At 37.3% G+C, this 18,903-nt stretch overlaps 1 protein-coding gene across 2 annotated transcripts; it reads left to right on the top strand.

The window, feature by feature from the left end:
- The first annotated feature begins 5,700 nt into the window (after nt 1-5,700).
- otx5 (orthodenticle homolog 5) lies at nt 5,701-9,922 on the top strand. 2 transcript variants are annotated; one of them, XM_056474080.1, is made up of 3 exons: nt 5,701-5,797; nt 7,904-8,055; nt 9,302-9,922. In XM_056474080.1, the coding sequence occupies exons 1-3, from the start codon at nt 5,701-5,703 to the stop codon at nt 9,920-9,922; spliced, it is 870 nt and encodes a 289-aa protein (XP_056330055.1). The 2 variants fall into 2 exon arrangements, with proteins under 2 accessions (XP_056330055.1, XP_056330054.1); XM_056474079.1 differs by having other exon boundaries at nt 5,701-5,819; nt 7,878-8,055.
- The last annotated feature ends 8,981 nt before the right edge of the window (nt 9,923-18,903 follow it).

Below are 18,903 nucleotides of genomic sequence, written 5' to 3'. Positions count from 1 at the left end.
GTCAGTACAGCTCAGAATTACTCATCATGAAAAGCACTACATATATAAGTGCACTGAACTGATTATACTGAACTGAGTTGAAGACCTTTTAATATAAAGCTTCTGTGGATGTGAAATGCTCTTTAGCACCAATAAAGCACAATTACTCTGAAGAGTAGACCACAGAAATAGAAAAACAACAACCATGAATACAAATGGGACCATCCAGTTTGGTCCAGGCATTATGTGTGTGTGTGTGTGTGTCTGTGTGTGTGTGTGTGTGTGTGTGTGTGTGTGTGTGTGGTGTGTGTGTGTGTGTGTGTGTGTGTGTGTGGTGTGTGTGTGTGTGTGTGTGTGTGTGTGCGTCTGTGTGTGTGTGTGTGGTGTTTTTTAGGTCTGCAGATTAAATACTGTAAGCTTCTTATGTGGTAGACTTGTCCTTAATTTCAGTCAGCGCTGGGTCCTAAAGACACACCAGCAAGAGGAGAGGAAAATTCCAACACAACAACAACCCACACGATAGATAGATAGATAGATGAATGGATAGATGGATGGATGGATGGATGGATGGATAGACAGGCAGATACAGACAGACAGACAGACAGACAGACAGTTAGATGGATGGATGGATGGATGGATTAATAGGGGGGATGGATGGGTAGATTAGATAGACGGACGGATAGACAGACAGATAAACAGATAGATAGATAGAGATAGATAGATAGATAGATAGATAGAGAGAGAGAGAGAGAGAGAGAGAGAGAGAGAGAGAGAGAGAGAGAGAGAGAGAGAGAGATAGATAGATAGATAGATAGATAGATAGATAGATAGATAGATAGATAGATAGATAGATAGATAGATAGATAGATAGATAGATAGATAGATAGATAGATAGATAGATAGATTAAAGGGTGGATGGATGGGTAGATTAGATGGACGGACGGACAGACGGACAGATAGATAGATAGAGAAAGTATGGGGAAATACAAAAGTAAACAAAGAGAACAAAGTTCCAAGAGAACCCAACGTTGGGTCAAATATGAACAAACTCAAAATTCTGTTAATTTATTTATTTTATTTATTATATTTAAATGACACTTTTTAAGCCAACCATTGGGTTTGCCTATAATTGACCCAACATTGGGCCCTTTTTATAGTGTAAATAATAAAAAGTTAAATAGTTCAAATAAAATGTTTATTTTTCCAATCATACACTCCCAAAAACATTGAAATTTCAACCCAACAGCAAACCACCCACTCCTTACAATCAAATTGTGTTGGGTGACATGAAAGAATTGGGTTAGCTTATTAGTTTTTACAAATTTAAGTGAATTGAACATAAAACAATTAAGTTGTCCTCAAAAAACTCAAGAATTGTGTTGTTTCAGCTCATTTTAAATAAACGGCAAATGTAATGTGTTGAGTGTATATAGATATAGTATCTACAAAAGGTTTTAGAAATGTTTTAGTCTTCAGTTTGTGTGTGTAGTTTCTTCCACATCTCCTCCAAAGCCTTCTGGTGTGAGTTCTGACTGTTGTAGCTGTGTAATAACTCTAATCATTCAGCGGAGTGATATGGAGCCGCTCTAAACCTGCTGGAACTACTTTAGCTGTGCCTTCATCTGACAATAATCAAACACCTGAGAGTGACCATCAGCCAATCAGAATCAAGCATTCAGCAGACCAAGAGTATAAAGAACAATAATTTAAAAAATGATCATTTTCATCAGCTGTGTACTGCAAAAATAGAGCATATGATCCAGATATTACACATTTAAAAAGAAAACAACTACTACTATAACAAGATGTGTTTAAATCCACACACACACACACACACACACACACACATAACGCTAGAACTGTAATATTTTAAGTTAATAATAAAATATTCTAACTCAGAGAGATTGACCTGATGTTCTGAATATACAGTGTGCACTAAAATTAATCACTACACACTGTAAACAATGTATAACAACAAAAAGTCAAGACAACAAATACTTATATTGTTTCAGCTTATTTTAATAAAGTTAGCAAGTTTCAACTTTATTTTATTAAGTTATACAAAGTTTCCCTTGATATTTGAGTCAGTTTGATGGATAAGATGCAAGTTGAGATGACTAGAAAAGTTAATTTCAACTAAATTAAACTAAGGCACAAGACTGCTCAGCGCTGGGTCAGATATGGACAAACCCAACAGCTGGGTTGAATAACGGAATTTAAATTAAATAAAAACAATACTGAGAGTGTGTGAACCGCGAACATGTGTCGCGGGAGTGCGTTTTTGAGTGCGTGCGTGTGCGTGTGTGTGCGCGTGTGTGTGTTTCGGAATGATGCCCCCAAATGAAAAGTTTGGACTCACCAACTTTAGACGCGATGAGAATCCCGAATCCCGAAGATGATGATGGCGATGAAGGTTAAGATGATGATGATGAAGATGTCCTGTGGCGATTTCCTCGCGGCCTGTCGCTTCAGGTGTGTGTATGTGTGTGACAAGGATATGACAGATATGAAAGGTCTGAACAGAGGCTGTTATACTGTCTGTGTCTCTTTATATCTGCAGATAAACCCCTTATAGAGTTTCTGTGGATTTGAAACTAGAAGAAATCCGATTCAATTAACAAGCGCAGAATCCGCTTTACACACACTCATTTACATCCTCACGATCATAGCACAATAACACCGACACGCACTGCACAACACACACACACACACACACACACACCTCATCTGATGACATACTCTTAAATAATATATAATCACACTGACAAGACCGATCAGAGGAAACAAACTGAAAACACAACTGATCTGTGGGCTACTTTATGATTATTATTATCATCATCACCATCATCATCATTATTAATTTAATCAGAAATATTATCATTATCAATATTATTATTATTATTAGTCTATTATTATTATTATTATCATCATCACCGTCATCATCAACATCATCATTATCATCATTATTATTATCATCATCATCATTATTAGCATCACCATCATCAATATCATCATTATTATTATGATTATTATCATTATTATTAGTCTATTATTATTATCATCATCAGCATAATAAAAGAAGATTTTTGCGAATGTACTCGAAAAAAACTAATTTCAAAACAAATGTGGGTCAAATATGGACAAATCCAACACTGTTCATTCATCTATTAATTTTCCTTTTAGGTTCAGTCTCTTATTTAACAGGAGACACCGCAGCGGAGTGAACCGCCAAAAATTGCGTCATTTTTGACAGTTTTTAACATAACAGTTGAGTTTGTCCATATTTGACCCAACATTGGTAAAACTGTGCTATAAATTTAATAAAAAACTATTTGTCCATATTTTACCCAAATTCGGGATTAAATAACCCAGTATTTTATAGTGTGAATTTACAGTTATTCTTTTCTTTGATTTCTTTTAAACAGTTTTAGCTGGATAACGCGGAAAACCAATAGAGTTTTAACCCAACGTTGGGTCAAATATGGACAAATCCAATTTTGCGTTATTTTATTCAATTACATTTAAATTACACTTTTTAACCTAACAGTTGGGTTTGTTCATATTTGACCCAGCATTAAGCATTATTTGAGTAATCGCTAAATATGTGCGCGCATATTTTTTAAATGAGTAGTCCAATTAAATGTTTATTTTTCAATCATACTCTAAACAAAAAAATGGTTGTTTTGACGACATTGGATTAAAACAACCCAGAGTGAAGAATCATTAATATTTCGATTTTAAATCTAATTATAGAAAGCGCTTTTATTGTTTTTATGAAGGAACTAAATATAAAACAAATGATGAATGTGAATTTAAGTAAACAGTTGTTATAATACAAAGAGCCCAGAGAGATGATGATGATGATGGTGGATATTTGTGGGAATTATGGAAAACACTGGGTCCTTTTGTTTCTTTAATCCCGTTTAGACGCGCGCGCGCACACACACACTCTCTCACACACACTCACACACACTCACACAGACTCACACAGACTCCAATTATTTCAGTATTTTGCAGCGATGTGAAATAATGAAATGTGTTTTGTGGGTTTGTAATCTTCTCTTAAACTAAACTCAATCAAACACGGGAATTTGTTATCGATTAAATCACATGATCATTGAGTACATCTGAATTATACTACTTTAATTGGATCGGACATAATTATGCATTCATGCGAGACATTTAAGCTTTAATGTCTTCTTTTAGCGCGGTTTAAGAATCGAATGGATCTCTGTGTTTGACAAGAGAATTAAATAAATCGGTGAAATGCGAAAAGTCGTATGAATTCTACAGTGGAACACGTGCTATAACACGAGTATAAAGCATACAAAACAACGCACACACTGAATTGTGTAATTATCGGTAAATAAACACACTCATTTAAACGAAGCATTCGATACTTACTTATAAACATACTCAAATAATCTGTTTTAAAGATGTTTTTAAAGATGGCGAATCTCAAAATAACGTAAATTAAATGCGTAGAGGAATATGCCATAATAATGTCAGCAAATCTATTATATTGCACTGTAGATTAATATAAAGAGAGTTTTATATTAAAAAAAGAATTGTACATTCAATAAAACGTTTTATACCGTTTCTTTGTAAATCTGTGAATTTCATATTTATTTCTGTGTGTTTAAGACAATAGAATATACTCTAGTAAATATTATAGTAAATACTGTAGAGTGTGTAGCTATTGTAGTAGACCTATTTATAAATCATTGTTGAATGAGTGCTCCATACTGTAGTGAACTAATACACTGCAATGAATACTGTAGTGCACTTTAGCTTTTATTACAGTAAACTGTGGTGTATTGTACTGTAATTTACACGGCAGGCTGCTGAAAAACATTGGGTCTTTAGGTTATGTTACTGTAGTTGTTGTGTTACCATAGCAACTGTTGAATCACCACAACAGATCATTATTATAGTTGTTGTGTTACCATAGCAACTGTAGAATCACCACAACATATTCATTATTATAGTTGTCACCATGGCAACTGTAGAATCACCACAACAAACCAATTACTATTGACGCGTTACCATAGCAACAGTGGAATCACCATAATAGATTAATTGAAATGCTTTATTATAGATCAAATATACTGGGCTGTTGTAACCCAGCATTGGGTCAAATATGGAATGCTGGGTTTTTCAATTTGGTAATACCAAACATTGGGTTAAATTTGGTACTAGAGATTTAATAAAAAAAAAATAACCCAGCAGTTAGTTTAGTCTGTAATACACGCAGAATTCGGTTAAAACAACCCAGCATTTTTGAGTGCATATATACATGTGTCATGACAAAATAAAGTTTGAATTTAGAGAGAAAGTGTGACGTGTGTGTGTGTGTGTGTGTGTGTGCGAGAGGGGGGGGGGGTGGTGGAGGGAGAGAGAGAGAGAGAGAGAGAGATGAAGGAGGGGTTTATTGAGGTCTTGTCGGTGTGTAATTAGCCGCCTCCTCCTCCTCATTCATCTCACTGTCACCGAGAGACCGAGACACGCGCACCGAGCGCTCAGCCGCAGCACCGGACACACCAACAGACCGCTGATGAGCGCGCGCACACACGACACACACATACACACACCCGAGCTCTTCAACACGCTACTGACTGATAGAAAAAGTCCATCAGAGACAGAAACACACAGATAGAGAGAGAGGAGAGAGGGGGAAGAGAGAGAGAGAGAAAAAGAGAGAGAGAGAGAGAGTTTATAGTCATGATGTCCTACATGAAACAGCCTCATTACTCCGTTAACGGGCTGACTCTGTCCGGTACCGGGATGGATCTCCTGCACTCCGCCGTCGGTTACCCTAGTAAGTGCTCTTTTACCTTTCCGTTCATTCTAAAACATGCTGAGTTTTTCAACCCAATTCTGGGTGTAAAACAGACTAAACCACCTGCCTGGGTTACTTTAATTGGATAAATTTTTTAGGTCCAGATTTAACCCAATGTTTGTACATATTTTACCTAATTTGGGCTTAAATAACCCAGTATTTCTTAAAGTGTTCACTGCTGATGTGTTTAATAATTTTATTATTTGTTAATGAGGGTTTAAATGGTTATGCACTCTAAAATATTTAGGGTTCTTATGACCCACTTGAGTCAATTTTAAATTGAAATGTAACCAAATTTTGAGTTCGTCCATATCTGACCCAACATCGAGTTAAACAGCCCAGCATTTATTAGAGTGTGCGCTGAACTGTACAGATGATGCATGTTGTTTTATTGGTTTTTTACATTTCTCATAACTGTGTTGGGTTAATTTTATATTTCTAATATAAATGTTTTATATGCGTTATGAGTTATCCTGTTTTAAACGCTGGCTTGTTTTAACCCAATGTTGGGTCAAATTTAAACAAACCCAACCGTTCAGTTAAAAACAGTGTATTTAATTTAAATGTATTAACAAAGTTTATCCCAACTTTTGGTTTGTCACTATTTGACCCAACTTTGAGTTAAAACTGTAACCCTAATCCTAACTCAAAACTAAAGATGCGCTAGCTAATTTTGTTTTATTCGTTTAAGATCTACTAGAAAATGCAGTTCCAATTCTCATAACTGTGTTGTGTGAATTTGATATTTCCTTTATATGTTTTAGACATTTTATGAGTTACCTTTTTTTAAACACTGGGTTGTTTTAACCCAAAGTTGGGTCAAAGAATTAACAAATTTTTTTCGATTTGATTTAAGTTACATTTTAACCAAATAGTTGAGTTTGTCCACATTTGACCAAACGTTCAGATTAAACAACCCAGCATTTGTGTGTGTGTGTGTGTGTGTGTGCGCGCGCGCGCGCTTTACAATAAAAAACATTTTGCATTGCTCAGCACGATTATTAACTCTAATTTCTTTTATGATTGTTATAGAAAGCTATTAGGTTTGTATGTTGTACACATTGAGTTTAGCACTTGAGTATATTTTCTTAAAACAATCAAATTTAACAAAAGGATAAATATTTAAATAATCAACATGTGAGAATTAATATCGAGAATCGCAATGACAGCCTAATGCAAATATTTATTATAGAGATATGAAAACTGAAACGTGCGATTAAATGAACACTTTAACAGCGCATTTCTAATTATGAACTGATTAATTTCGTAAAAAGTCTAATGGATTGAAGATTTCAGAGATGATGAGAATTAATAATCATACACCCTTGATTATTTCTGACTGCTGTTTAGATTAAATAATGCGAATATTACACTTAATTCCTTAAATAGTTCAGATATTTATTAAAATATATAAACTTTAATTTATAATTTAAAAAAGGTTGAGAAATGCAGTTATAATGCAGCTGTTTAGACACAATCATATAATAAAATATGCTGCTTTAACAAATATAGGGGAGATCTTATTTCAATAAAATATGGACAAATCCAACCGTCTGGTTAAAATAAGTAATATAAAAGTAATTGAAATATATATATATAGATATTTCTCTGAAACCTCCAATCGACAGACCTTTTACGAAATTAATCACTACATAATTTGAAACGCGTAATTAAAAATGTTCATTTAATCCTGCACGTTTCAGTTTTCATTTTTCTCTGTTAAATATTTGCATTAGGCTGTCATTTTCGAGGATTTATTTAAAATATCGATATAAATACTTGATCATTTTAATATTTATTATTTTGAATTATAATTCGATTGTTTTAACGAAATAAATTAAAGTGATAAACTCAATATAATACTCATAATATCGAAAACATTACACGTTTTCGATAACAATAATAAAAGAGTTATTAATAATAATAATAATAATAATAATAATAAGTTAATAATCGTACTCAGCAATGCAAGATGTTTTTTGTCAAAAGTACACAATTTTGGTCCAAATTGTACACCATATTTGACTCAAATATGCGTTAAAACAACCCAGAAATGATTGATTATTCGTCTTTTTTCCCCCTCAGACACTCCACGCAAACAGCGGCGCGAAAGGACCACCTTCACGCGTGCGCAGTTGGACGTGCTGGAGGCGCTGTTCTCCAAAACACGATACCCGGACATATTCATGAGGGAAGAAGTGGCTCTCAAGATCAACCTGCCCGAGTCTAGAGTCCAGGTGAGGCCAGCACATCCACACAAACTGATATTTACCTCTCCAACACTGTTAAAAAACTCCGTAAATTAGCAGATTTCCGCATTTTGTGATTCATGTTTTTATTTGCCCCAGTTTATTTCTGCTTTTGAGTTGCATTATAGGATTTGGATCTGTCCTCCAACAACTATCAACCTCGTAAAGTTGCAAAAAGTGACTTTTAATGCCATGTGTAATAGTCTGCAGTGCTATATTGTCTGGGTTGGTGTTGTATATTACGCTACAGATAAACTGCAGCACATTTTCTATTGTTTATTTGACTTATTTCTCTAGATATTATTTCTTATATTATTTTAAACCACTAAAATGTCAACAAAAGTCATTTTGTTAAACTGCAGAGTTGAATATTCAGCATCAGTAGTGGACAGAGCAGAGATCAACATCCCATAATGCAATTCACCACCGCAGATAAACACACAACACACTAAATACTGAAGAAACTGACCATTACAGATATTTATTTACAGTTCATTCATTACAATGTTCTGAATAACTGCTTTAATCAAACCATTATTATTCCTTTTCCCATGTAACAATAGTTGATATGTCCAAACCTCGTTATATTTAATCAAGAACTATTTTCTGTCATATTAAAGGACTCACAATATGAGGTAGTAATGTGAGGTAGTAATGACGTAAAGCAGAGCATATTATTCTCTAATAGTTCCCCATCCTGGTGATTATTGCTCTTCTCCACTGATAAATCCAGATGTTGCATGTTGAGAGAGTGTGTGTGTGTGTGTGTGTTAGGTGCGTGTCCCCCTCAAGCGTCTCCTGTGTGTAGCACTGTCCTCCATATCTCCTCCTCCCCCTTCTGCTGTGTTCTGATGTGATTTCTGACTGTTGTAGCTGTGAAATTACTCTAATCATTCAGCGGAGTGATATGGAGCTGCAATTACATTAAAAAGTAATACATTAAGTTTGACCAATCAGATTTAGGCACCAAATGGATACATGGTTTCATTCGGTAACACTGAACGTATATTTGACCAATCAGATTCAAGCATCGAATAGATACATTGTTTAAATCGGTTGCACTGAATGGACATTTGACCAATCAAAACCAAGTTTCACTGAACGAACATTTGACCAATCAGAGTCAAGCATTGAATGGATACACTGTTTTACTCGGTAACACTGAATGGCATTAGGTTATCTGACACATTACAGTTCTGCAAATTCAATCTGATCTCCTGTCCGTCTGTTTTAGGTCTGGTTTAAGAACCGTCGTGCCAAATGCCGTCAGCAGCAGCAGCAGCAGACCAGCGGTCAGACCAAACCCAGACCACCCAAGAAGAAGTCTTCACCAGCTCGTGACTCCAGCGCCAGTGAGCCCAGCGCCAGCACCAGTGGCCCCTACAGCCCCCCGCCACCCCCGCCTGGCACCGCCATCACCCCCAGCTCCAGCAGCGCCACTGTGTCTATATGGAGCCCGGCCTCCATCTCTCCGCTGCCCGACCCGCTGTCCGCCCCCAGCACCGCCTGCCTGCAGCGCTCCAGCTATCCTATGACCTACAGCCAAGCGCCGGCCTACGGGCAGAGCTACGCCGCCTCTTCATCCTACTTTACAGGCCTGGACTGCAGCTCGTACCTGTCCCCAATGCACCCGCAGCTGTCAGCCAGCGGGGGCGCTCTCAGCCCAATGAGCGGAGCCCTCAGCCAATCGCCGGCCTCGCTTTCATCTCAGGGTTACACCGCGGCATCACTGGGCTTCGGCGCCGTCGACTGCTTAGATTATAAAGACCAGACAGCAGCCTGGAAACTGAACTTCAACGCAGCAGACTGTCTGGACTACAAGGACCAGAATTCCTGGAAGTTCCAGGTGCTGTAGGCGGAGCTTGAGATAAAACGGCGGAGTTTAAGCATTCGTTTAGAAACGAAAGAACTTTCTGTGCAGTTTTAGAGCGGGGGTCTCATTTATAAACCTTGCGTAGAAACCCTATTAATAGTGAACATACGGCTGAATACATTTTATTTATTTTTTAATTATTATGACTTTATGGTCATTCATAATGATTAAAGCTGTTTAGTTAAGTCAATATTTAAGTTAAAATTGTTTCTTTAGAGTTTATTTACAATTGCGCACATTCCGCTGTTCAGTTTTTCTCATAAAAATCACGAACTTTTGTGCGGTAAGTGGAGTACGCTTGTTTCCACCACCGTATTTTGCATACGGCACGTTTATAAATGAGACCCCAGGTCATGTGGTATTTAAAAAGAAAACAGTGAGTTTCTCTCAATTTGTTCTCAATTATTTTTAATCAATCTGAGACTTAAATTATAAAGATCAGACGACGACCTGGAAACTGAACTTCAACGCTGCAGACTGTCGGGACTGCAAGGACCAGAATTCCTGGAAGTTCCAGGCTGCTGTAGGCGGGGCTTGAGATAAAAAGGCGGAGTTTAAGTAACTCATTTGTTTTAGAAACTAAAGAACTTTTTGTGCAGTTAAAAAGAGGGGGTCTTATTTATAAAACCTTGCTTATTAATAGTGAACATACACTGTAAAAAAATACTGGGTTCCAAACAATTGATTAAATTTAAGTGGATTGAACTTAAAATAAGTTGTCCCATTTAAAATAAGTCATTATTTGAGTGTATACAGCAGAATATTCATGCATTCATTCTCTTCACGGCTTAGTCCCTTTATTAATCAGGGGGTCGCCACAGCAGAATGAACCACCAACTCATCCAGCATATGTTTTACGCAGCGGATGCTCTTCCAGTCGCAACCCAACACTGGGAAACACCCATACACACCTGCATTCGCACACACACACCATGGTCAATTTAGCTTATTCAATTCCCCTATAGCGCATGTGTTTGGACTTGTAGGGGAAGCCAGAGCACCCGGAGGAAACTCACGTCAACACGGGGAGAACATGCAAACTCCACACAGAAACACACACTGACCCAGCCGGGACTCAAACCAGTGACCTTCTTGCTATGAGGCGATCATGCTACCCAATGCGCCACCATGACGCCCTACAGCAGAATACAATTAATTTATTAATTAATGATTATGGCTCATGATTTAAAGTGGTTCAGTTAAGTCAATATTTAAGGTAAATATGTTTACTCTGAGTTTACACTGTTTAATAAAAAGGCTGAGTTCAACACAATCTCTTCAGCTAAGGTTAACGTCATTTACCATTTTAAGTTGACTGAACATCAAACAGTTAAGTTGTCCCTAAAATGTGTTATTTCAGCTCACTTTAAATAAGTAGACTGAACATGCAGCAACAGTTTCTTTCAGTGTGCAAGGTCAGAAAAAAAGCGAGTTTCTGAAAACTTGCGTTAATTATTTCATATCAATTTGAGGCTTAATGTCTGTAAGCCCCTCCCCCTTCCACAAGTCAACTCTGCTCAGATTGGTCAGCTGGCCGTCTGTTCTGATTGGTCTTTCTGTGTCGAAAGTGAATGAAACGCCCATTTCAAAGTGTTTGTATTTAGTGAGTAGGCGGGGATTATGCAAATGAGTAACTTTGATTCTGTTGATGTAGACCAATAGCAGACAAAAGATTTGAATTTATAATGAGATATTAAAGCAATTTAGCACTGACTATTGTTTTTGGGAGATTTGCTTATTTATAATGCACTTTCATGATGTACAAATTTGCAGACTGTTGACACTGAAGGATAGCTATGCTACAAGCTACATATGTGATATTTAAAAAATAAACATATCATCTGCTATTTACAGAGATAGTAACCCAAAAAATTAATTACTTAACCTCATCATGTTGTTCTAAACCATTAACTTTTGTTCATCTTCAATCAACTAATGACAGTATTTTAGATGTAACGTGAGAGCTATTTGATCCTCCATAGACAGCAGGGGTCTCGAAACGCTCAGAGCTCAGAAGGAACCAAAAGATGCGTCTTCAGTAGTTTAATCGTAATCTCATGAAGCTATAGGAATACTTTGCATGCAAAAAAATAAAACAAATAATGATGTTTAATATAATATACTGATGTATGCCACTGTATAAAAACACAATCATAGAGCTCCAGGATTTCATCTAAAATATGTAAGGTTTAATTGACATAAAGCTGAGGAATAAATAGCACAATATTAATTTCTGTGGTCACTAACCCTTTAAATTTCATCATAGCAATTAAGAACCCTTATATTCAATTATAAATTGACATTCAAAAACAACGTTGTGTATACGATGTACTCCACAATAACTTACTTTTTTCGAAGAGGTGATCTGATAATTTCCAAGAAGTATGAGCATTATTTGGTGTATCGAAGGATATAAGAACCCATATTCATGTGCAACTAAAGCAAAATACCCTTAGACAGAGGTTAAAGTGACTGTCAGGATGTCTTAACTTATAAACGAAGCGTAGCTGGAAGACTATATCGATATAAAACGATTCATTCAAGATTATAGAGCTGAAATGGTAAACCTGAGCACACACAATCTCACGGCAATTCGAAACGTTTTGATTTATCAGCTAATTCCTGTTAATTTGCACAATTTAAATTTGAATATTTTATTATGATTTGCTAATCGGCCAATGAGGGGTCGGTTTAGGGCGGAGTTTGGGGGACACGCCTATTTTTTTAAAACTTGTTCACTTTCATACTCAATTGTATGGATTAGCCATTTTTCTGACGATGCGTAAAATTGCTACATTTGTTCTTGTGAGATTGGGTTCGATATTTCCAGACTCCCATTCATGTGTGTGCTGCTTTAGATACTGAAGACTGAACGTGAGCAAAGCATGCTGGGATTCCCCGGTAACTAACGCTGGCATCTAGCGCGGTTTGTGTGTATATTTCCTCAACTAATAATGTAATTAGATGAGAGCATCTGTTGCTTCTTCTGCAGTTCTGAACTGCCACGTTCAGCTTTTACTAAATATTGAACTTTACTTGAACAGAATCGTGTGTTTCATGGACTTAACTAGTAGACTCTCTCTCGCTCTCTCTCTCTTTATTAATGTTTCGTTTCTGCCATCGATCAGCGGTTTTCTTTGTCGATCTCAGGGGTTTCGCTAACAGAGCTGTTATAGACTCTCGCTGTTGGTGTCTGTTTCTACAATCATGCATTGTTGATTTTCTGATGTAATATAACTCTGTCTCGGTTTGTAACGTCCTGCTTTTTTCATTGTGTTTGCGTTTAGAAGACTTGTAGATTTGAGACTCTTAATGAACTATAAAATAAGCGTTATTTCCATAAACACTGGAGTGTGTGTGAGAGTCATGTTGGCTTCATAGTCGAGTCTGTTTGTTTAGTGCCAATGTTAGAAAACCAAATCAGAAAAACAGAAATAAAAACCTCAGAAACATGTTGGGATTAACACTGAGCTGGGTGGATGTTTGTCAAAATAGCCCAATGAAAATGAATGCATAATGTACACGCGCACATACATACATACACACACACACACACACACACACACACACACACACACACACACACACACACACACACACACAGTGATTAAACTGCATTTGTTCATCATGTGTTGTGAGAGACAGATGCAAAAAAAATAGAAGAGTGTGTTTGTGCGCGCGTGTGTGTGTGTGTGTGTGTGTGTGTGTGTGTGTGTGTAATCTGCACAGATGAGCATATGGTGTGTGAGTGCAGACGAGCTCAGAGACTCTCAGGACTTAAAATATGATTCATTTCTTTCCTCTAATCCACACACACACACACACACACACACACACACACACACACACACACAAACACACACACACCAGAGCCGCAGCTCCTCCAATTCCCCTTTAATAGATTCCTAATCCTGTGTTGACGTCCACACACACACACAATTTACAACTATATACAACACTCGCACATACATGACACACACATACACAGATGACAAACACGCATAAACACACATGAAGCAAAAACACACACACACACACACACACACACACACACACACACAACATATATATACACAAACATACATGACACACATGTGTACACAACACACACACGCAAACTTGACACACAAATATACTGTGCACAACACATAAACATTTCCAGAAACCCAAAACACATCCACACACATATACTCAACAATAATATATGGCACACATACACAACACACACACACATACATACATGACACACACATACACAACACACACATATACATGACACACACAAACAAAAACACACACGCATATTCATTCATTCATTTTCTTTTCAGCTTAGTCCCTATATCCATCAGCATATGTTATACACAGCGGATGCCCTTCCAGCTGCAACCCAGTACTGGGAAACACCCATACACAATCATTCTCTCTCACACACACACACACACAATCATACACTACGGCCAGTTTAGTTGATCAGTTTCCCTATAGCGCATGTGTTTGGACTGTGGGGGAAACCGGAGCACCCGGAGGAAACCCACACCAACACGGGGAGAACATGCAAACTCCACACAGAAACACCAACTGACCCAGCCGAGACTCAAACCAGAGACCTTCTTGCTGCGAGGCCACAGAGGGACACCACTGAGCCACCATATATATATATATATATATATATATATATATATATAAACAAACACACGTGTGTACACAACACACACACAAACATGACACAAATATATTGTACACAACACGCAAACATAAAAAGGAGCCAAACACATACACACACATATACGCAACACTATATGGCACACATACACACAAATAAATACATGACACAGATGCTTAAAGGACACACATATACACGACACACACATAGGTCTACATGACACACATTCAACATACTCACATATACACAACACACACTAACATATACACAACCTAAACACATACTTGCAGACATTTACACAACACAGACAGACATTTGCTCAACACACACACGCACGCACGCACACACACACTTCCACAACTATTTTTTCAAACAAGCTTTTGGGTTTAATTCACATCAGAGTGTGTGTGTGTGTGTGTGTATCTTAAATTCAGACGGTCTTTAACTCATCTAAGCAGTGACACTCCTGCATTTAGGAATAAACACTCATACCCAGACATAAACACTCAATAATGTCCTGTACCTGCAGCTGCAGCTGGACTTGCAGAAATGATCCTGAAACTCAGATCTTGACCTGTAAAACACGAGTGCAGTGACTGTCAAATAAACCCTCCACAGTATGATCTACATCTACATCACAGCACACCTGCTTTATTTACATCAGTAGATAATCAATAATCAATAGGCTGTACGTCATATTAATAATCAGTAAGTATCTGAAATGTGTAGTTAACCAATATACAGGGTTTAGGTAACTTAGCTACATAAGTGTAACGTTAACTTTAAAATAGATGACAGCTTATAATTTCTGAGAGTTTTACACACACACACACACACACACACACACACACACACACACACACACGCACACGCACACGCACACGCACACACCTGCCGACTGTCAGCATGTGAACGTGCGTTTACCGTCTTTTGTTTTAAACAGACCTAATATGTGTCATTAAACAGTATAACATTAATAGTGTGAACGCACAGTACTGCACCTGAAGCAGCAGACTCTTCAACATCCTCATTTCAACGTTTCTCCATGTGTTGACAACCGGAAAGGCGTGGCCTCGACGTTAGAGGTGAACGATACAACATCCCGCCAGCAGAGGACACTTTAAAGACCCCGTGAAGTGCATTGAAATATGCTTTCTTTTATTCGATGTTTGTTTCCCAGTACTGGGTTGCTATGGAGAGAGATTAGACTCAATAATAATTCACGCAAAAGACACGATGTACACATGCGTAGCCAAATTCACGTACGTAAAATATTTATTTATACTTACAAAAACAATTCACATGCACAAAATAAAAATACATTTTCATAAAATACGTTTCACAAATGCAAAACACCATTTGCGAATATATAAGAGTGTACAAAAAGTTTTGAATGTTTAAAATTCACGAGTTCATCCTGAATGAGAATGTGCAAATCCTCTCTCATGTACGACTCACCCTGAATACCAGTGTGTGCATTTTCAATCTGAGTGTATTTTCAGTAACTCAATAGAAAAGTGCTTGTGTTAAGTCTATGCTAATTTAAGTGTATAGTAATAAATGTGCAAAGCATCTTGTATTAGCCGCCATGTTGTAATTTGAACAAACCTTGTTGTTTAAATTATGTTAGGGATGAACTAATTTGATTCTGATCATCTCCGTTAATTAAGTCAGACTGCGCAAATGGTGCGCACAGTGAAGCGCTTCGGTCATTCCCGCGTTCTCAGGGAGTTGTGATTGGTTGAACAGTAAGCTCGCATCTTATTGGCTACAGGGCACGAGTGACTCACGTTGGAGGTGTGTGCTGACAGGAAAGTCTTAAAAATGCACACACTGGTATTCAGGGTGAGTCGTACATGAGAGAGGATTTGCACATTCTCATTCAGGATGAACTCGTGAATTTTAAACATTCAAAACTTTTTGTACACTCTTATATATTTGCAAATGGTGTTTTACATTTGTGAAACGTATTTTATGAAAATGTATTTTTATTTTGTGCATGTGAATTGTTTTTGTAAGTATAAATAAATATTTTACGTACGTGAATTTGGCTACGCATGTGTACATCGTGTCTTTTGCGTGAATTATTATTGAGTCTAATCTCTCTCCATAGGTTGCAGCTGGAAGGGGATCCGCTGTGCAAATCATATGCTGGATAAGTTGGCGGTTCATTCCGCCGTGGTGACCCCTGATGAATAAAGAGACTAAGCCGAAGTAAAATGAATCAATTCGACGTTCGATCTCAACCGACACACGAAGAGAAGGCGGGAAATTTTGTAGCTCCTCCCCCCTTTTTAAAAACAGCCAATCGTGTTTGGTTAATCACAGCTCTGCCAGTGAGAGTGGCTGAGCTCAAGCGCATCATATGAACAGCTAATGAGAAGCATATTGAAGGGGCGGGGCATGTCAGATACTAGAGAGCATTTGATTGGTCATGATTTGATGTGAAACTGAAGCAGCTAGAGAGCTTAGAATGACCAAGAGGCAACACTCAATAGAATGTTCCACTGCAACAGCAGCGCCCAGCAACAGCCCCGGATTCCGCCATTTTGGAGTGAAAGCAATCGGCTGTCCGTTGGATATTATTGCTGTCGCGATGGCAAGCAGCTGCTTTGTTTTTAATATATTTATTTAAAAAGCGCATTAAAGCTGAGATACAACCTGAAAGACGACAATACAACACTCACAATCGCAATCATCAGCACCTTCATTAGTTTATTTTACAGACTTATAATATGCTGTTGTTCTGTTGGAGTCTTCATTACAAAATGGCCGCCGTGCAATTTAGCGGCTGTTTTTCCAAATCAAATTGCACTAGAGTGTCGCCTCTTGGTGATTCTCTGTTCTTTGACTGAAGTATGAGGAGACGTGCTTGAATAAAACCGTTGATCCATTTAAGTGGAAGTGACAAACTACAAGCTTTACATGTTTATATCAGGTTTATATCTCCTAAATGCTAATTTTGTCACTGTTTTGGAGCAGACTAACATTATCTATCTATCTATCTATCTATCTATCTATCTATCTATCTATCTATCTATCTATCTATCTATCTATCTATCCGTCTGTCCATCCATCCATCTATCAGTCTATCCATCCGTCTGTCTGTGGTTTGTTATTTTTACTGGTCTAATTTAGAAAATGTCTCAATCCTCTTAGGCTCCAGCGCTCTACAAAGTGAATTAGTGTGGATTATTGTGTGTTTCTCATTCACTCTCTTTCTCTCTCTCTCTCTCTCTCCTTCTACTTCTTCTTCTTCTTCTTGTCTCTGTCTTCAGGTGTGTTTTGCACCTGCAGTTTCTGATCTTGATTCTCAACCTTGTGTTCCAGAAAACACTCCAAGACCCTCTTATGCTCATATTTATCTGTGCTACTGTTGTGCTAATAAAACAGAATACTACTGTAGAACAATAATACATATGTGTGTTAATACCGTAATACACTTCAGCTTTATAATCTCCTCTTATATTACAGGATTCCTAACACAGTCAGCTACTTATATATATATTCTGCCATCAAACCATCTCTTAAAGTCAAACATGGATTATTGTACAGGTACTGTGTGTCTGAAGAAATATGACTACAGTATTATCTGTATCTCTATATTAGTATTGGATTATTTCTGAACAAACTTGAGGACATTATTACAGAATTTCTCAGTGGCTTTGGTGTATTTCCACAACACTATTTACATTTACAGTTAATGCATTTCTCTAAACAGTTAGTACAAACTGCAAAACCTAGTAGATAACCTGCAAACGCGTGTCTCTAGCTCAAAATGGAGAGCTCATTCCTCTAAAGCAAGTGTTGATGTCAATGAAAGTGTCAGTGTCATCAAGATGAAGAGTCCTGACACCATTAGTCAAGATAGTCAGATGGCTTTGTCGTGTTTTCATCATGTTTAGAGAAATGCATTAACTGTAAATAGTGTTGTGGAAATGCACCAAAGCCACTGAGAAAAACTGTATCCGTATCTCTATATTAGTATTAGCATGAGATTATGTCTGAACGAACTCAATGACATTACTAATGTAAAAAATCATAAACATTGGCACTTTAAAAAGGGAATTAGAGCCAAATCTCAAATCTAACAAGTATAAAGTCACATGTTTCTTCATGGTCAGATGTTTTCTGGACACGAGTACACCTGAGCTTCAGCATTTTATTCTAATTTAGCACTTAATAATTCGTGCTTTAGTTGAAAGTAATTAAATTAATAAACATTAGTTGAGATTCTGATCTCTGAAGATCTCGCAGACATTATGATCTGTCTGAAGATCGTCTGTCACGCTCACCACTG

This window comes from Danio aesculapii, chromosome 15, assembly GCF_903798145.1.
Source record: "Danio aesculapii chromosome 15, fDanAes4.1, whole genome shotgun sequence".
Taxonomy (NCBI): domain Eukaryota; kingdom Metazoa; phylum Chordata; class Actinopteri; order Cypriniformes; family Danionidae; genus Danio; species Danio aesculapii.
The sequence above is the reverse complement of the archived record's forward strand: the minus strand, read 5'-3'. Positions and strand labels throughout refer to the sequence as shown.